Raw genomic sequence first — 19,879 nt, 5'->3', positions numbered from 1 at the left:
AAAAAGCAATGCTGCATAGTGCAAAACTAAATGTAAGTCAATTAGGGTTTACAGCTAATTTGATTAATTAGGCCTCATGCACACTGAGTGTTTACTCAGCTCCTCTAAATGCCTTTTCTACTGATAGGAGAAAAACTGCTTAACCACTGCAGCCCTGGAAGGATTTACCCCCTTCCTGACCAGAGCACTTTTTACAATTTGGCACTACATCACTTTAACTGCTAATTGCGCGGTCATGCAATGCTGTACCCAAACAAAATTTGCATTCCTTTTCCTCCCACAAATAGAGCTTTCTTTTGATGGTATTTGATCACCTCTGCGGTTTTTATTTTTTGCGCTATAAATGGAAAAAGACCGAAGATTTTGAAAAAAATGATATTTTCTACTTTTTGTTATAAAAAAATCCAATAAATTCAATTTTAGTCATACATTTAGTCCAAAATGTATTCAGCCACATGCCTTTGGTAAAAAAATGTCAATAAGCGTATATTTATTGGTTTGCGCAAAAGTTATAGCGTCTACAAACTAGGGTACATTTTCTGGAATTTACACAGCTTTTAGTTTATGACTGCCTATCTCAGTTCTTGAAGTGCTAAAATGTCAGGGCAGTACAACCCCCCCCCCCAAATGACCCCATTTTGGAAAGGAGACACCCCAAAGAAATTGCTGAGAGGCATGTTGAGCCCATTGAATATTATTTTTTTTTGTCCCAAGTGATTGAATAATGACAAAAAAAAAAAATTTACAAAATGTTGTCACTAAATGATATATTGCTCACACAGGCCATGGGCATATGTGGAATTGTACCCAAAAATACATTTAGCTGCTTCTCCTGAGTATGGGGATACCACATGTGTGGGACTTTTTTGGAGCCTAGCCGCGTACGGGGCCCCGAAAACAAAGCACCGCCTTCAGGATTTCTAAGAGCGTAAATTTTTTATTTCACTCCTCACTACCTATCACAGTTTTGAAGGCCATAAAATGCCAGGACAGTTCAACCTCCCCCCCCAAATGACCCCATTTTGGAAAGTAGACACCCCAAGCTATTTGCTGAGAGGCATGTTGAGTCCATGGATTATTTTATATTTTGCCACAAGTTGCAGGAAAATTACAAATTTTTTTTTTGTTTTTTTGCACAAAGTTGTCAATAAATGATATATTGCTCAAACATGTCATGGGCATATGTGGAATTACACCCCAAAATACATTTTGCTACTTCTCCTGAGTATGGGGATACCACATGTGTGGGACTTTTTTGGGAGCCTAGCTGCATACGGGGCCCCAAAATGCAATCACCGCCTTCAGGATTTCTAAGTGCGTAAATTTTTGATTTCACTCCTCACTACCTATCACAGTTTCGAAGGCCATAAAATGCCAAGATGGCACAAACCCCCCCAAATGACCCCATTTTGGAAAGTAGACACCCCAAGCTATTTGCTGAGAGGCATGGTGAGTATTTTGCAGCTCTCATTTGTTTTTGAAAATGAAGAAAGAAAAGAAAAATGTTTTTTTTCTTTTTTCAATTTTCAAAACTTTGTGACAAAAAGAGAGGTCTGCAAAATACTCACCATGCCTCTCAGCAAATAGCTTGGGGTGTCTACTTTCCAAAATGGGGTCATTTGTGGGGGTTTGTGCCATCTAGGCATTCCATGGCCTCCGAAACTGTGATAGGCAGTGAGGAGTGAAATCAAAAATTTACACCCTTAGAAACCCTGAAGGCGGTGCTTGTTTTTTGGGGTCCCGTATGCGGCTAGGCTCCCAAAAAGTCTCACACATGTGGTATCCCCGTACTCAGGAGAAGCAAAAGAATATATTTTGGGGTGTAATTTCACATATTCCCATGGCATGTTTGAGCAATATATCATTTAGTGACAACTTTGTGCAAAAAAAAAAGTGTCTTTTTCCTCGCAACTTGTGTCACAATATAAAATATTCCATGGACTCGACATGCCTCTCCAAATAGATTGGGGTGTCTACTTTCCAAAATGGGGTCATTTGGGGGGGTTTGAACTGTCCTGGCATTTTATGCACAACATTTAGAAGCTTATGTCACACATCACCCACTCTTCTAACCACTTGAAGACAAAGCCCTTTCTGACACTATTTGTTTACATGAAAAAATAATTTTTTTTTGCAAGAAAATTACTTTGAACCCCCAAACATTATATATTTTTTTAAAGCAAAAGGCCCTACAGATTAAAATGGTGGGTGTTTCATTTTTTTTTTCACACAGTATTTGCAGCTGAATGGGCTGAATGAAAAAAAGAGATTGATTGGTGGGTATGCCCACCATTAGAATACCTCCCTTCATCCACCCATTTCTAATGATAGGCATACATGCACCATTTATATATGCCGAAGCATGGGGGCATCCGCCCCAAAAGTTAGGAGCAAATCGCTCCTCCACCCCTGCTGCCCCCATGCTTCAGCATATATCACCTCCGACAGCGCTGGAGTCATGGCTTTATGTATTGTGGGAGCAAACGCTGTTGCTGTCAAGATAAATAGATCCGCGCTGCAGCTGAATGGCGTACCTGAAGACAAAAAAATGGTTAACAATAAAACACAGTAAACAGTAAAGTATAAAAAATTGCAGACCTGAAAAGCAAACATGATAAAACATAATAACAATAAAACATTGCAGAATAGAATACAGTAAAAAAGAGCAGAACAATAGAGAGAGAATAGAGAGAGAGAGAACAATAAAACAACAACAATTTTTGTTTTTTTATCTTATATATTTTTTTGTGTTTTTTTTTTTTTTTTTACACTTTTTTTTGTAACTGTAACTTTTATAACTGTAGCCGGTTCCAGGTTCGGGTCTCTCAAAATGCCATGGCATCTTGGGAGACCCTGTGAAAGTCTGTGCAATGCTGTACCCTACGCTAATACTCAACTAGTGTATGGTAGCGTTCAAAACATTCACCAATGCAAAGACCAGGATTGTCAGGACAGGAGGGACAATAATAGCGGGTGTCCCACCTATATCAGCGCTTGCTGCAGACACAACATCTTTTTTGGGGGGGTTTGTTGGGTAGGGGTACTCGGGAGGACATAAAGAAAATGCCTCTCATGCAGCCAACTGCATTTGGTTGGGGTTGTGAATGGAGGAAGTACAGGTGCTGCAGAAGTGGTGGTTCCCAATTAGGATTGGCAAATGCAGCAGGAAGGGTACTATGGGCACGACGGGCCTGTGTTTGTCTTCTTCTTGGTGGCAGTGGGACACTACTTGTGCTTGCCACCTCACCAGCTTGAACTGCACTTATGGGACTCACCACGTCACCAAGTGTTACTGCAGTGCTGGTTTGAATACGACCGGGGTGTACTAGGCTGCTGGTGTTTGCCAGTTCACCAAATCGCTACCAAAAAAACTGTTAGCGATCGCATGGATCAGACCTGACTCTGCGAACGCTGCAGTTATGTGTTTAGTGTTTTGTAAGTGACAGTGATCGATCAATACTGCACTTGGGTGGGCTGGGCTGGGCGGAGGGGCAAAACGCAGGTGCTAGCAGGTATCTGGGCTGATCCCGCTAACACTGTGTTTTTGGGAACCCTAAACTTCTGGGGACGCTAGTATAGATCTGATCGGATCAGATATTGATACGTTCAGATACTATACCACTAAGGGAGGTGTACGGTGCGTGCGTGGGTGTTAGTTCTACTGGCACTAACCTGACACTGCCTGGGGCTGGTGCTTGCCAGTTCACCAAAATGCTACCAAAAAAGCTGTTAGCGATCGCATGGATCAGGCCTGACTCTGCGAACGCTGCAGTTATGTGTTTAGTGTTTTGTAAGTGACAGTGATCGATTGATACTGCACTTGGGTGGGCTGGGCCGGGCGGAGGGGCAAAACGCAGGTGCTAGCAGGTATCTGGGCTGATCCCGCTAACACTGCATTTTTGGGAACCCTAAACTGCTGGGGATGCTAGTATAGATCTGATCGGATCAGATATTGATCCGTTCAGATACTATACCACTAAGGGAGGTGTATGGTGCGTGCGTGGGTGTTAGCAGTACTGGCGCTAATCTGACGCTGCCTGGGGCAACGCAGACCCTATCTGACCCTAAAACCTAACTTATATCACCGTCGGGCGATCAGGGGGCTAAACCTTTATTAGGTAATAAACGGCGGGTGCCCTGACACTATAAAAAATAAACTAACTAACCAGCGTCACCCGTAACAGTTATACGGTGATCACTGGTGAAAGGTTTAACTAGGGGGCAATCAAGGGGTTAAAACCTTTATTAGGTAGTATATGGGGGTCCCTGACCCTATAAAACGCTGACAGTGAACCTATATATTATCCTCCCTAACTAGCATCACCAGTGACACTAATACAGCAATCAGAAAAATGATTGCTTAGTGACACTGGCGACGGGGGGTGATCAAGGAGTTAAAACTTTATTAAGGGGGTTAGGGGGGTACCATAGACCTAAAGGGGGCTACCACTAACTGTCCTACCACTTCTAACTGTCACAAACTGACACCAATGCAGTAATCAGAAAAAAAACTGCTATTGGTGTCACTTTGACAGGGGGGGTAATTGGGGGGGGGGATCAGGGGGTGATCGGGGGGTGATGGGGGGGTGTAAAGTGTGCCTGGTGTGTTTTACTGTAAGTGTAGTGTTTGTGCACTTACTCAGATGTCTTCTCTCCTCGGCGCCGATACAGAAAATACCGAGCCGAGGAGAGATGACATCACTTCCTCTGCCGCTGTTTACTATACAGCAGCAGAGGAAGATTCTCATTCGTTGGGAGCGATCCCCTAAGGATGCCGACCACTTCGGGCACCGGGGGGACTCTACGCGCCCCCCGCCCGCGGGAGGCAGATCACGTACCAGGTTCATGATTTTGCCTGCCTGTGCCATTCTGCCGCAGTATATCTGCGTTAGGCGGCCAGCAAGTGGTTAAAAAACATAGTAAAAGTCGCATTTTTCTCACGCGCTTTTGCAAGTTTATGTGCATTTGCACCTTTGGTGTCAATGTATTCTATTGGCCAAAAATATTAATTTATTCTGACCAATATGCCTTTAAGCATGTTCATGAGTTTTCTTCTGGCCAGACGCTTGTCTCCTGAAAGTGCTGGTGATGGATTTAAAATGCCTGTTAATGCCCATGTGTGCATGGACACATACGCTAATATACAGGTGCATTTACAGGCTGAAAAAATAAATGTAAAAGCAATGTGATCAATAACGTATACTCAGAATGGTCTAGAGTGGTTGGTGGGGTAGCCCAGGGCTCTGTCCTGGGACCAGTTTTGTTTAATTTTTTCATAAACGATATAGAGGATGGTATAAATAGCTTGATCTCAGTATTTGCTGAGGACACAAAAATATGCAGGCCAATAACAACACAGCAGGATATAGAAACTTTTCAAGAGGACCTAAATAAATGAATGGAGTGGGCTACTACATGGCAAATGAAGTTTAACATTGGTAAATGTAAGATAAAGCACTTGGGGGGGTAAAAATGTAAACGCAAGTTACTCTTTAGGGGGAGAATCTCTAGGGGCTTCCAGGATGGAGAAGGATCTAGGGGTCCTAGTAGAAGATAGACTGAGCTATAGCATGCGGTGTCAAGCTGCGGTTACCAAAGCCGGCAGAATATTAACATGCATTAAAAAGGGAATTTACTCCAGGGATAAAATTATTATTATGACACTTTATAAAACTCTGGTTCGGCCGCATCTGGAGTATTCCGTCCATTTCTGGTCACCGATCCTTTGAAGGGATGTGCTGGAGCTGGACAAAGTCCAGGGAAGGGCAACTAAATTATTATGGGGACTGGAGGACCTCACTTATGAGTACACACACACACCTACACAGGTTGAACTTGATGGACTGTTGTCTTTATTAAACCTTATCTACTATGTTACTTTGTTATTATGTTACTTTGTTACCATGTAACTTTTTTTCTACCCAGTAAGCATAAGGTCTCAATGTATGTGTAGTGCAAAGTGTATGTAGTACATAAGGGTAATACACACACACATTTACACATACTGTACACAAATGTAGTACATCTGGCCATGGTACCCTTTATATACCGCTAGAGATCCACAAACTAGCAAGAGAGCTTAAATTAGGCATCTGACCTTTTAAAGATTTAAAAAGTTATGTGACTATACAGTATACTACATCCAAAGATGTACAATGACACTGAAGTTTATGTATGGCTTTAGTGAGTATGTTTGTGGGGTAGGGACCTTAGACTGAGGGAAGAAACTAATTTGAATGTACAGAATATATCGAAAGTATTGCCTAAATTGTTGGTGCTATATAAATATCTGTAATAAATACATACCTATGCATTTTATTTTAGCAACACCATTTACTGTAGGCTTTTGGTAAAATATCAGAAGGAAGAAAAAAACAAAAGAAAGAAAAAGAAGGAAAAGTGGAAGAAATGTATGACAGCTTTTTTGCTGTTTGGTCACATTTTTAGTGCATCTTGTAAAGTAAATGTTTGCCTACTACTTAGGACAATGCCCACCTGCATGCACACAGGAGACCTGTTGAATGTTGAAATCACAGTCCACTGCCACTATATAATAGCAATGTGGACAGTAATATACTGCAACAAATGTTATTTATAGAATTTTTACATGGAAACATATTTTTCTTTGTATTGCATGACCTCAATTTAGGCAAAATAATACTTGTTGATATGCATGTAATATGGTTTTAAATATACACTAGTAAAATAAAGTTCTTTGTTACTTAGGATAACTGGTGTACTGATGTGACACATGCAATTTACAGTGTGTAGCACTAAACCCAATTTTAATTTTTTTTAACTGTCTACAAAACATAGCTAACTGGACTTAGAAACCACAGTTCAGACTTGTGGCTGTTAGAGCATTGTAGATGACAAGTTTATGTGGATAGGCTCTGTTAGCACATATTTCAATCAACCTTACACAAAGGACCATTATTGGGCTGTAAAGGCCATATCCAATCGCTCAGAGAGGGAGTTCTTTGGAGTATATATAAAACATTGAACATCTGCACATATTTTATACGTAAAACATATAATATATGGAACATTTCAGTAGTAACAACGATGTGTCTATATTTTATGAACTTTATAAAACCAGTTAAATTAGAATGAACTATATTCCACTACATTTTGTGACTTGTGTGAAAGACAAATAGTGCATTCCAGAGTTCAAGCTTACAACTTTAGTTGAAACAAAAACATAGTCTGAAACTGAAAAATGTTATTTTTTAGTTTTATAAAATCTTGAAAACAGGTAATTTTTCTCCTTCACTGATGTGCGCTGATGAGGCTGCACTGATGGGCACTGATAGGCAGCACTGGTGGGCACTGATGAGGAGGCACTGATGAGGCTGCATTAAAATGCGGCACTGATGGTCACTGATAGGTGGCACTGATGGGCACTGATAGGCGGCACTGATAGGCACTAATATGCGTCACTGATTGGCAGCACTGATGGGCACTACTAATGGGCACTGATTGAAACTGATTGGCAGCACTGATGGGCACTGTTGGGGCTGCACTGATAATCAGGCAAGTGTGTTTACATCATGATCAGCTGTGATTTGGCACAGCTGATCATGTGGTAAAAAGACGCTGATTGGTTCTTTACCCTGATCTGTGATCAGCTGTGTCTGGAGGACATATGATGCCCTTCCAGAACTGGCCGACCGCACCATAGCACCATCATTTTGCTATAGCGTGGTCGGAAAGTGGTTAAACAGATATTTATTTGTGTGTACATGGTAGCGGTGTGTCTGCAATAATTCATTTTCCTAGCGTAGCTAGCGTATGCTAGTGCTGTAAATACTGTACATACTTTTCTTTTGATTATTAATATATATATTTTTTTTTTTACATGTATTGTGCTCATGTGAATGTAGAGTGGTTCTTGACAGCCAGCCTAACCATCCTCTTGATTCACCCAGATTTCAATGCCCCTTCACTAGCCCCGGCTGCATCCCTGCTCTCTGGGTCCAGGTGGTCCAGCCAGGTGCAGGTACTGGAGGAGTCACTACCTCAGAACTCTAGAGCCACTGCAGAACAGGAAAGAGCAAAGTCAAGGGAAATCTGCAGCGGGTGAGTCTCCCTGAGCCATGGGTGGAGGTGGATCAGCGGTGGGCAGGACTTCAAGTCTCACCTGCATCTCCCTCAATGACCCTGAAAACAAGTGACACACTCACCCCCCATAGCTTTTTGTCCCAACCCCCTTCCGCCAGCAGCTTCACCATCTCCCCTTCACCTTGTGCAGCTCCCCCATCTTGTGCACCCCTGATAACCCCCCCAGCTTGTCCTCCTCTCCCCCTCCATCTTGTGCAGCTTCTCAATTTCTCCACCTCCACCCCCTCCCCATCCTCCCTTCATCTTGTACAGCTTCTCCATTCCCCATTCCCCCTCCCTCACCTTGTCCTCCCCCTCACCTTGTGCAGCACCCCCAAATGTGTGCACTCCACTTCCCCTCTTTTTGTGCAGCTTCCCTTTCCTCCTCTCCCTGTGCCCCCCTTCCCTTGTGCACCCCCACCATATGGAGCTTACCTATGCGCCCCCTTTGTCCCCCCTCACCTTGTGCAACCCCCACATGGCCCCCAGAGCATTGACTTCCTGGTTGTGGTGCTGGCCCTTCTCCAGACACTAAAAGCACATTTTATACATAGGGTTTTGCACTAGACACAGAACAGGCTGTAGTTCTTACTGCTCATCGTCAGTACAAGTGGAAATCTTCTGGGAGCTCATTCTCTGGCTCACCTAGCCCTGGGTGCATGGTAGCAGGCAATGTTTGGCCAGTGGTGCCTGGCACAGATGACAGCAGAGTTGGCACGGTTCACTTTACATTGGAAGAGGTTGCACTGCCTACACTTGACAGTAGCCTCCTTCGGGCTGTTCTAGCACAGCTGGCACCAGAGGGCAGCCTCCTAGCTACACCGGTTCTTGGCGATGCTGCAGAGGCCTGCACTTCCAAGAGAAGGCAGTGGTGACACTGTGGAGAGGTCAGGTACTGAGCACTGGTGGCGGGAAGGGGGGAGCATGGCCCTCAGAGGAATGATGGTAATGTTGGTGCAGGGCGGACATAGCCAGGGAAACCTGCACTTCATTCTGGGAATTTCTATAGGTCGCACTCCCCTCAATGTGGCACAGTAAATACAGGAATTGCTTTTATGTCAAGTTCAAAGAGAAGTTAACATGGGTAATGTGTGAATCATGGGTATTTACTGCAGATTTTGGATGGCTGAAAGAGAGAGAGCAGGAAGAGAAAAAAGGTCTCACAAAAGGAGGAGAGGAAAAAAGAGAGAAGTTTGTACCTAAGCACAAACAAAAGCGAAGATGTCACAATTAATATCGCATGCATAGGAATAGCAACACAGAAAAAAAAAATAGCTACAGATTATGTTTCAAATTATCAGAATAAAAGATCCATGCCATCCACACAGAGAAGAACTTTGCGGAAATATCCATATCAAAGGCCAAAATCTCTTCCTTCCTCATTATATCGTTCACAATTGCAGCCCAGAGGCAGCGGTGGGGTGTCTCTGGACCTCCAATATTGAGAGATTAGTTGTCTGCCAGCCAAGAGAAAATGGCATAAAATCTGGGTTTTTTGATGGACGACCGACCCAGGTAACATAGATAGCAGTGCGATCAATGGAGTTAGCGAGCAAAGTTCACTCTATATGCTGTTATAAATATCGAAAATTGATTGCCAAGGGCGTTAATTTGAGTACATGCTCACATAATGTAAATGCAGATAGCTGCCTCTGGCTTCTCCATACATCCAACAAGGAAGGGGCCATCCTCAAACTGTTCACACGAAGTTGGGAGCATGAAATTGTACAGAATGTCTTGGTATGCTGACACCTTAAGTGTTCCCTTCAGTGGAACTAAGAGGCCAAGCCCAACCCCTGAAAAACAACCCCACATCATAAATCCCCTCCACCAAATGATTTGGACCAGTGCAAAAAACAAGGTCCATAAAGACACGCATGAGTGAGTTTGGGGTGGAGGAACTAGACTAGCCTGCACAGAGTCCTGACCTCAACCCGATAGAACACCTTTGGGATGAATTAGAGCAGAGACTGTGAGCTAGGCCTTATCATCCAACATCAGTGCCTGACCTCAAAAATGTGCTTCTGGAAGAATGGTCAAAGATTCCCATAGATACACTCCTAAACCTTGTGGACAGCCTTCCCAGAAGAGTTGAAGCTGTTATAGCTGCAAAGGATGGGCCAACTCAATATTGATCCCTACGGACTCCCTGGGATGCCATTAAAGTTCATATGTGTGTGTAAAGGCAGGTGTCCCAATACTCTTGAAAACATTGTGTATTTGGCAGCTTATGTTAAGACGTGTTGTAAAATTCCAGTCATATGTGTGTCTCATGAAAGGATTATGAAATTAAAAATCCTGGGTTCTGTAATCTGATGTGGTGATTGTTTATGGACCGCCCGCCACAGTTTTACATCGGCTGTTTGAAGGAGGATATCGTTGTTATGGCAGCAGCTAGCTGCCATAACCCCAGTATCCTCTTATTCAGCGGGCAGTCCATAAGTGGATTCGCTAGATCACTTTTGTCGGTGGCGGGAGAGGGCCCCCCCGCCGCAATCCGGTGCCCTCCGCCGATTACCGGAGCCCTTGGCAGCGGTGGAGGCGATGGCGTTCTGTCAGTTGCTGGGTATGAAGAGGAGTGAGGGGAAGATGGCCCCCACCTGTCTCCATACAATTGCTGGGTGGAAGCGACATCAAAATGCCATTTCCGCCCACAACTCTTAAAGGGCCATTTTGTTTTAAATAATTTTTTTAAATGACAATTTTTTATTTATTTTTTATTGCATTTTAGCCTAAATATGAGATGTGAGGTCTTTTTGACACCAGATCTCATATTTAAGAGGTCCTGTCATGCTTTTTTCTATTACAAGGGATGTTTACATTCCTTGTAATAGGAACAAACGTGACATTTTTTTTCAAAAAACAGTGTAAAAATAAAAGGTAAAATAAATAAGAAAAACATTTATTTATTATTTTTTTTAAACGCGCCCCGTCCTGACGAGTTCACGTGCAGAAGCGAACGCATACGTGAGTAGCGCCTGCATATGAAAACTGTGTTCAAACCACACATGTGAGGTATTGCAGTGATCGGTAGAGTGAGTGCAATAATTCTAGCCCTAGACCTCCTCTGTAACTTAAAACATGCAGCTTGTAGAATTTTTTAAACGTCACCTATGGAGATTTTTAAGGGTAAAAGTTTGTCGCCATTCCACGAGCAGGCGCAATTTTGAAACGTGACATGTTGGGTATCAATTTACTCGGCGTAACATCTTTCACAATAAAAGAAAAAATTGGGCAAACTTTACTGTTGTCTAATTTTTTAATTCAAAAAAGTGTGTTTTTTCAAAAAAAAGTACGCTTGTAAGACCGCTGCGCAAATACAGTGTGACAAAGTATTGCAACGACCACCTTTTTCTTCTATAGGGTGTTAGAAAAAAAACGTATAATGTTTGGGGGTTCTAAGTAATTTGCTAGCAAAAAAAACTGTTTTTAACTTGTAAACAACAAATCTCAGAAAGAGGCTCGGTCCTTAAGTGGTTAATGCCATCTTAATCTTTCAATGTTGGAGGCATATTGACATAACTGCCAAGGATATGGAATGTACGTAACTGACAAGATTAATTTGATAACCAAATACTTGTAACAGTCTCTTCACATGTGTCCATTTTTCTGTGTTCTCAAACATTTTACTGCATGAAAATGCACTTGAAACCCTTTTTTTTCCCTATATGGCTGGTTCACATCTTTGTGCTGCTGTTTAGTGTGTTTGAAAAGGGAAGCTATATGGGCCTATTTACAGCTACATGTGTGCTTTACCGCGTGTGTGGAATGTGCACTGAGCACAATAAATCCTGTTTGAATGACACTCAATCATTCAGATGGGGGATTTAAATTGCTGTCTTATTAAATGCAATTAAAAGGGTCAGTTCTAAGAGCTATGTTTCATCTGATGGAAGATTTACCTCTAGTACTATATATGCGCCTTGTCAAAGACATGACTTTGACAAGGTGCAGGCACGCAAAGCGTCATCATTGTGGCGGGACTTCACCCACCAGCTTGCCCTCCAGGTGCCCACACTTCAGTGACTTCCGCCCGTAGGTTATCCGGCGCTGCGGTTGATGTAATCGCTTGTCTCTGCATAAGGGCAGCACCTTCATGGTTCCACAGCCTGTCTTCACACTCCTCTGGTCCCATCCATTGGCGCTGTGATTCCCAAGACTGCACCCCCTGTCCACTGGATGGCTCCATGTTTTAGGTCCGTTATCCTGGAACCAGCATTGAGGCTCATTACCAGACACATCTCAGACCTCCTCTGTTGGAATACAGTCAGCAGGCTTAGCCACTGTGGTTTCTCTTTTACATCTGACACTTGTTCCTGGGTGAAGCTTTTTTTTTTAATTCTTTATTTAATTTTACAAAAATTACATTACAAAAACCCCTACAGTTGGGTGGGGCGCAAGAAATCATGTAACAAAATATATGTTTCACATAGTAGATTTAAAATATTATTGAGCCCCCCCCAATTTTCCCTTCCCTACCCTCCCTCCCCAACCCCCTTCCTTCCCTCGCAGACCATTTACTTCCCCTGTGGTCATATCGGGTCCAGAGTGCTCGTGTTCAAAAAATTACTGTGTCATGACTTCCACATATCATTCAGTTTTTTTAAAAGCAACCCAGATACTCCATTTACCCCTCTCTTCCTCTTGGTCCCTATCTGAATGGTCTTCTACCTCTACTTTCTCTAAACTATAGATTTCGTTCACTCTAGTAATCCAATCCCTGATCTTCGGGGCCTCCGATTCCTGCCATTTCTTTGGGATTACATTCTTTGCTGAATTTAACAGCACCGGGATTAATGAGGATTTATACCTTCTTTTTCCTCCCTCTGACCTATGGAACAAACACTCCCAGGGGTCTTACTGGATAAACGTACCCGTTATCTCTTCTATTAACCGGTGAAAATGTACTAACTTTAACAGGGGTCATGTACCACCTGGCTAGACACTTGTAATTGCTCTCCCTCGTTTTCATGTCAGCTGCCGTTCCATGCGCTGCGCCCAGGATACTCCTCACCGTTTCCCTACCACAGCTTGCTCCCAATTCCTCCTCCCATTTTTTAATAAATGGCGGTGGTTCCAGTCCCACTCTTCTCATCAAAATTTTATATATTTCAGAAATATTCCTCTTTACTGAATCCCTACAAAATAATTTCTCTATCAATCTATAATCCACTTCCTCCCTTAAGGGGCCAGGAAGGCTTCTAACAAAGTGCGTGAGTTGGCTATAACGCCACCCATTTAGTAACATTAAATCCCCTTGTGATTCCAATTCCTGTAGTGTTCGAATTTTCCCTCTATTTATAATATCCCTTAATTGTGCTTCCCTGTTCAATATCCAATTTTCTCCCACCTTCTCCATCCCTGGGGGGAAAAACATATTATCTTTTAGAAAAATCAAGGGAGAATTAAACTCCCACTGATTAATTTGGTGAATCTGGTCCCAGATTTTAAATGTAAGGTGCGTTATATAGTGCGTTTCATTACCTAAGCTCCTATAGAGCAGGGGATTCCATATCATGTGATTTAAACGTGCCTTACTTAACCCTATTTCTAAATTAACCCACCTTTTATTTTTACTACTTTTTTCCCACTCCAGAGCCCGTGATATAACAATCGCTTTGTAATAGTTTCTGAAATCGGGGATAGCCAATCCCCCCCGTGCTTTTTCTCTACTCAGCACTATGTACGCTATCCTAGGCTTCTTTTTATCCCATACGTATCTACTAATTAATTCTGTCAAAATTCTGAAAAAATCTTGCGGTATGGGATGTATAGATTTTAAGGAGAACCCACACCAAAATTTAATAAAAAAATGGCTGTGCGCCCTGCCCTCCTGAACCATACCAGGCCACATGCCCTCAACATGGGGGGGTGCATTAAATACATTGGGTGCATTAAATACAATCACGCTGTCCGTCGGACCCAAAAAATAAAACTAATGCTCCACCTTCTAGGACGGCTAGTCCCCGAATGCCTCCTCTGCGCTTTGATAGTTCTTATATAGGTAAGGGTGGGGTCACCTAGCAATGTCACCTGATGGCCCCGCCCCTTGTAATGTCAAGGACCCGTGCCTCCCTGCCCCAAAGCATCCACCCCCCATGTTGAGGGCATGTGGCCTGGTATTGTTCAGGAGGGGAGGGCTGCTCACTTATCCCCCCTTTCCTGACCTGCCAGGCTGCATGCCTGAATAACGATCTGGTATGGATTTTGGGGGGGACCACATGCTGTTTTTAAAAAAAACTGGCGTGGGGTTCCCCTTAAAATCAATACCAGAACTGAAAGGCCTGGTATGGACTGGGGAGAACCCCACAACATTCTTTCTTTATTTTTTCAATTGTGCCGTCAATTGTAACCGTGGGTCATTTTAAATGGGATTCAACTTGTTTTTTTATTTTTGTGGAAATTCCATTTTTGCTGCAGCATGTTCTATATATGCTACAGATGAACCACTTTACATGCAGACTAAGGGAACCCCTCAGGCACTATATTTAAAGGAATTTTTCATTTTTATTGTTGCACTTTAAGCATAATTAAAATCACTGCTCCTGAAAAAAAACATTGTTTTAAAAAAAAAAATGTGCATTGCTACATAACCCCCAGGGCCAATTACTTTCATATAAGCCTCCAAAATGGACACTTTTGATTTTTCCTGTTTATCTCCTATAGACTTTAATGCTGTTCGTCTTTTGGGTCAGAACATTTCCCCTGTTCGGGAATTCTGCTGGGAACCGAACAGGGTGTGTTTGGCCCATGTCTACTCAAAACCCAAGTCCTGGTTCCAAGCTGACATAGAGGGTAGAATATTATCAAAGTGAGGGTGAGCAATTTATACATTTTCAATAATGTATGTCTGGGTGATTCTGAAAGAGAGCACAGACGTTCAAAATCCATGAGCGGGTCATGTATCTTGCCTGACTGGAAAAGCTGTCTACAGTAAGCTAATAATTGATGATAAGTTAGCCAGTCAAGGCTGTCAGCTGAAAAGATATGAGAATTGAATGGAGGTCCAGAACTAAGATGAACAAAGTGTCTTGCTTGAAGTCAAGGAGACTTCAAAACCAAGCCTTTCACAAGCCTTTCACAAGATACTGGCAACCGCTAGAAAAATCTGGGTTGTTCACTAATGAAGTCAATGGGGACGATTCAGTACATAAGTTGAGACAATCTGTTTTTGTACCAAACGCACAAAGACGCTACCGTAAGTGGCGAGGCACCTAGAATAAACGAGAAAAAATGGGGTTAGTCCCAGGGAAGAGCCCGTAGATCTACTGGAAAGAGATCCTGGTCGACTACATAGGAACCACTCCTACATCCATGAAGGTAAAGAGACATTATAGAGATGGAAGTATGGAAGACCAAATCCTGTGAAAAGTTTAGGGTATTCCTAGGGTATTCAATCTCAGCAACGAAAACCATTTCTGCCAAACAAATTGTGTAATCATCTAGAAAAAAGTAGAGGAAAGGGGAAATCAGAATAATTTGGAGGAGGTATAAAAGTTTAGGGAGGGTATCAATTTTGATTGTGTTTATTCTTCCAAACTGGGAAATATTCAGCAAATGCCAAGAGTTGAAGTCCCCACTAACGACCAATTAAAATGTCCTATAGTTTAGAGCATACAAGTCACTGAGTTCAGCCGGTATGGCTGCAACAAGCATTACTTTATAGTATACTTCACAACAGCACCCTAGTGCACCTTCTTGCATTGTTGAACCACTGTGTAGTAGTATGAGCACTAAGTTGGCCCTAATTTGCCAGAAAACTTATAGATTGTAGGTGTCACTGGAACTCATGCATAGCTTTTCACAAAACACCAAAAAATAAACATTATACATAGCAATATCAAAAAGTAAAACAAGTCATATTTGTGGAAGTTTGACTTCTCTGAGTACAAAATATACTCACATACTCACATAATATACTCAAGGTCAAAAAAAAAAATCAGAATTACCTGTTAATATTGATGTAACAGAAGAATTTCGGTCAAAAGGACATCTTCCACGTCCTCTCTCAGGTCTTTGAGGTTCATGATGGAAAACATGTTCCTTTAATATTATAAATAAAATATAAAGTTTTGTTTATTATATGATATGACAATTGAATAGATGGCATACCAAGCTGCAAAAAAGAGCATATGAACAAATATGTGTGCCATTAATATATAATATAGATTTTTACAATACAATTCTTGTGAACCTTGCAGATATCTTGTGGTATTTTCAAATTGTAAAGTTCGGGTTACAAGGAAGTCATACCAATAGTGAATTTTGACATGCATATTCGTATTTTCAACTCTACCAAATTACAATGATGATGATTGTTGCCTTATGAGTTTATGTGAAATCTTCATTAATAGCTGTAAAATATTGTAATTAGGAATATATATCATTTAGCTTGTATCTATGCAGGCCGGAAGATAGCATCTTCACACATATCTGGGAGAAGACCAGACTAGACGGGGCCCAGGCTTTTGTGTACAAACAATTGGATTCAAACCTCAATGGGATTCAAAACTCACTTCAAAGGATCCCATGCTGGGATATGCAATGAAGGGAGGCCCACCCCGGAATCAACCCATAATCCCGGGAAAATTCAAGTCAATCTATGGCTCACAAGGATGTGCATTAAAGGGGGCAAAGTATAGGGAAGCTAACCAATCAGAAGTCAGGCTATGCCGACCAAACGGGTAACAATCATAATGATAATACTGACTCTGGGCTACCTCATACTGTATTTGCTGGCATTGCAGTCAGTTACAGTACATTAAATCACATTAGAGTATAATTCATACGTCACATCAAGAACTGCCAACTTTTGTAGCATCTGTATATGTTGGCTGAGGAGATTTTCAATATACAGAACATCCATGTGTATTTTCCATCTATTTTATCAAAACCACTTTTTTAGTAATCATGGACAGTGGCAAGGTTTTCTTGCTTTTCATTACTAGTTAATTGAGTCATTGTATTTGTTGCTAGCAGATAAACTGTAACATGGCTAGGTAGCATATACAGTATATATATATATATATATATATATATATATATATATATATATATATATATATATATATATATATATACAGTAGATGCCAATATTAAACACATTGGTGATATTTTGAAGATAGTTTGTTTTTATTCACCTATTTTGGATGTTGTCATATTTTTTACATGCTTTACCCAGTGTTAATATCTTTAATAAAAGGGCTTATTTTTTTATACCATATGATCTTTTAAATGATGGAGAAAATTAAAGAAGTTAACTTAAGGTAAAATCCAGTAAAATTACCAGTAAAAGATACTTTATGATACTGATTATAATAATAGCAATTGAAGCAGATGCTGATTAGAATATTATCCTTGATTTTCATAAATCTATGTAGTAAAAATGTATGGCATTGTTGGTTTTGTGGAATATACAAAGATAGGATCTGTTAACCACAAGCTTTGTGAAGTGGGATTACCAGATAAGGCTTTTTCCTGTAATTTTTGCTAAATTAGATTTTAAAAATGACCAATTTTCCTCACAGAGTTCTGAGTATTGACTGTAGTGTTTTTCTAGCTTTGATCTTTCTGTTTAGCAGTCTCTACAATTGTAAGACTAAGCAATAGAACCAAACAAATACATTTAAATTGCCCACATATTATTACGGTACATTGCACACATATGTGTTCACTACTTGGGAGAAATATTTTTGAAAGGGTTACAGTTGTAAGCATAGCAACTTGTTGTCCTCTATCAAAAAAACTGAATGGGTGGTACTAACATCTACTAAAACAAGAAAACAGGACACAACTAGAAGACATACTAAGTGCATAGACAAAAGTTTCAGAAGCTACAGGGTGCATAACAATTATCATTTCAAAGATGTTAGCATCTAAGAACAGCTTGTGACTGCTGGAAACAGTTTGGAGTCAGGTGGAGTCACTATTTCACATACTGCTTGTGTTCCTCTCCACATGTTGACAATTACAGTTGAAGAGGGATTACAATTATATGATAATATCTATTAGATAAGGTTGTAACCTTTGGGGATTCTGATATTTTGACATCAGCTTATTTTATAAATAAGAAATAAGCAAATTAAGAAAAATTGGAAACAGCCACTCAAGTTTAGTCTCCAACCCAGTGACACTCTGAGAAGGTTTTAAAACATTTTAAATAATAGTATATTGGAAGCAAACTAAATACCTGCTTACTATGGATTCATTATTTCATTTCTGAACTATATCCTACCTGAACACATGAAAAATTATCTTTTACTGCTATAATAACATTTACCCATAGGAACATATAAAAAATTGTTGGAGACTTTGTGCAATGTGTAAACTGGATGCCTATTCTCTCATCATACAAGACATTTGACTGCTGTTAGGGTACATTTTTTCATACGGGAGTGCTGGGCCATCTGTATTTTGCAACTGTATGGAAATGGAGTGCGTATTCGTCTTTTTAAAAAATGTTGTACTAGTTTATTTTTTTTAACTATTTATTTATAATCTTTGATTTAAAAATAAACAAGTAATATAGGGTGCACCTATGACACAGGTTTCTCTGTTTTATTTAACCACTTCCATACTGGGCCATAGACAAGCGTGGTGATTGGGGATGAGGCGTGTCCCTTGGACAGAGCTCATCCCCGAACTCGGGTGAAGAGACAATGAAATTGGCTCTTTACCATGTGACCGGCTGTGTTCAATCACAGCCGGTCACATGTGTTGTGCTCCTAATCGCTGCTTGTGCACACCCTGGAGGCGCGCAGTGCGGCGATCGGGGATTAGGCATGTCCCTCGGAAACAACCCATCCCCGATCTGGGTAAAGAGCCAATGAAATTGGCTCTTTACCACATGACTGGCTGTGTCCAACCACAGACGGTCACAAATGTCAATAAATGGCTGTAATGCCATTTCCGGGTTCTCCTCCTCAATGTGTAAAGAGGAGACCTAGAAGAAAAAATGTTTCAGCAATAAAGCAATGTGTCCTGATTTCCCCACAAATAAAGAGGACCTGTCACCAGCCCATTAGATGACCTGTCACCAGGCCCAGACTACCTGTCACAGCCCATCAGAATACCTGTCACCAGCCCTAGAGTACCTGTCACCAGCCCCAGAGTACCTGTCACAGCCCATCAGAGTACCTGTCATCAGCAGCAGACTACCTGTCACCAACCCCAGAGTACCTGTCACCAGCTTTAGAGTACCTGTCACCTGCATCAGAGTACCTGTCACCAGCATCAGAGTACCTGTCACCAACCCCAGAGTACCTGTCACCAGCTTTAGAGTACCTGTCACCTGCATCAGAGTACCTGTCACCAGCATCAGAGTACCTGTCACCAACCCCAGAGTGCCTGTCACCAGCATCAGAGTACCTGTCACCTGCATCAGAGTACCCGTCACCAGCATTAGAGTACCTGTCGCAGCTCATCAGAGTACCTGTCACCAGCATCAGAGTACCTGTCACCAGCCCCTGAGTACCTGTCACCAGCATCAGAGTATCTGTCACCAGCCCATCAGAGTACCTGCCAACAGCCCATCAGAGTACCTGTCACCAGCCCATCAGAGTACCCGAGTACCTGTCACCAGCCCATCAGAGTACCCGAGTACCTGTCACCAGCTCATCAGAGTACCTGAGTACCTGTCACCAGCCCATGCCTCATAGAATATACGTTGGGGTGTTTGCTTTTCAAAATGGGGTCATTTTGCGGGTGTTTCCACTGTCCTGGTGCTCCAGGACCTTCAAAAGTGTGATAGGTTGTCAGGAAACTAAATGTGTAATTTATG

General features: G+C 41.7%; 1 protein-coding gene across 1 annotated transcript in view; it reads right to left on the bottom strand.

The window, feature by feature from the left end:
* SEMA3E (semaphorin 3E) overlaps positions 1-19,879 on the bottom strand; it is a 270,516-nt gene that overhangs the window by 83,187 nt on the left and 167,450 nt on the right. Inside the window, exon 5 of the mRNA XM_073619549.1 lies at positions 16,050-16,143. Within this exon, the coding sequence (XP_073475650.1) occupies positions 16,050-16,143 (94 nt within the window). The remainder of the gene's footprint in view (positions 1-16,049; positions 16,144-19,879) is intronic.

Source organism: Aquarana catesbeiana, linkage group LG03, assembly GCF_042186555.1.
Source record: "Aquarana catesbeiana isolate 2022-GZ linkage group LG03, ASM4218655v1, whole genome shotgun sequence".
Taxonomy (NCBI): domain Eukaryota; kingdom Metazoa; phylum Chordata; class Amphibia; order Anura; family Ranidae; genus Aquarana; species Aquarana catesbeiana.
Note: the sequence above shows the minus strand (reverse complement) of the source record. Positions and strands in the feature narration are given on the sequence as shown.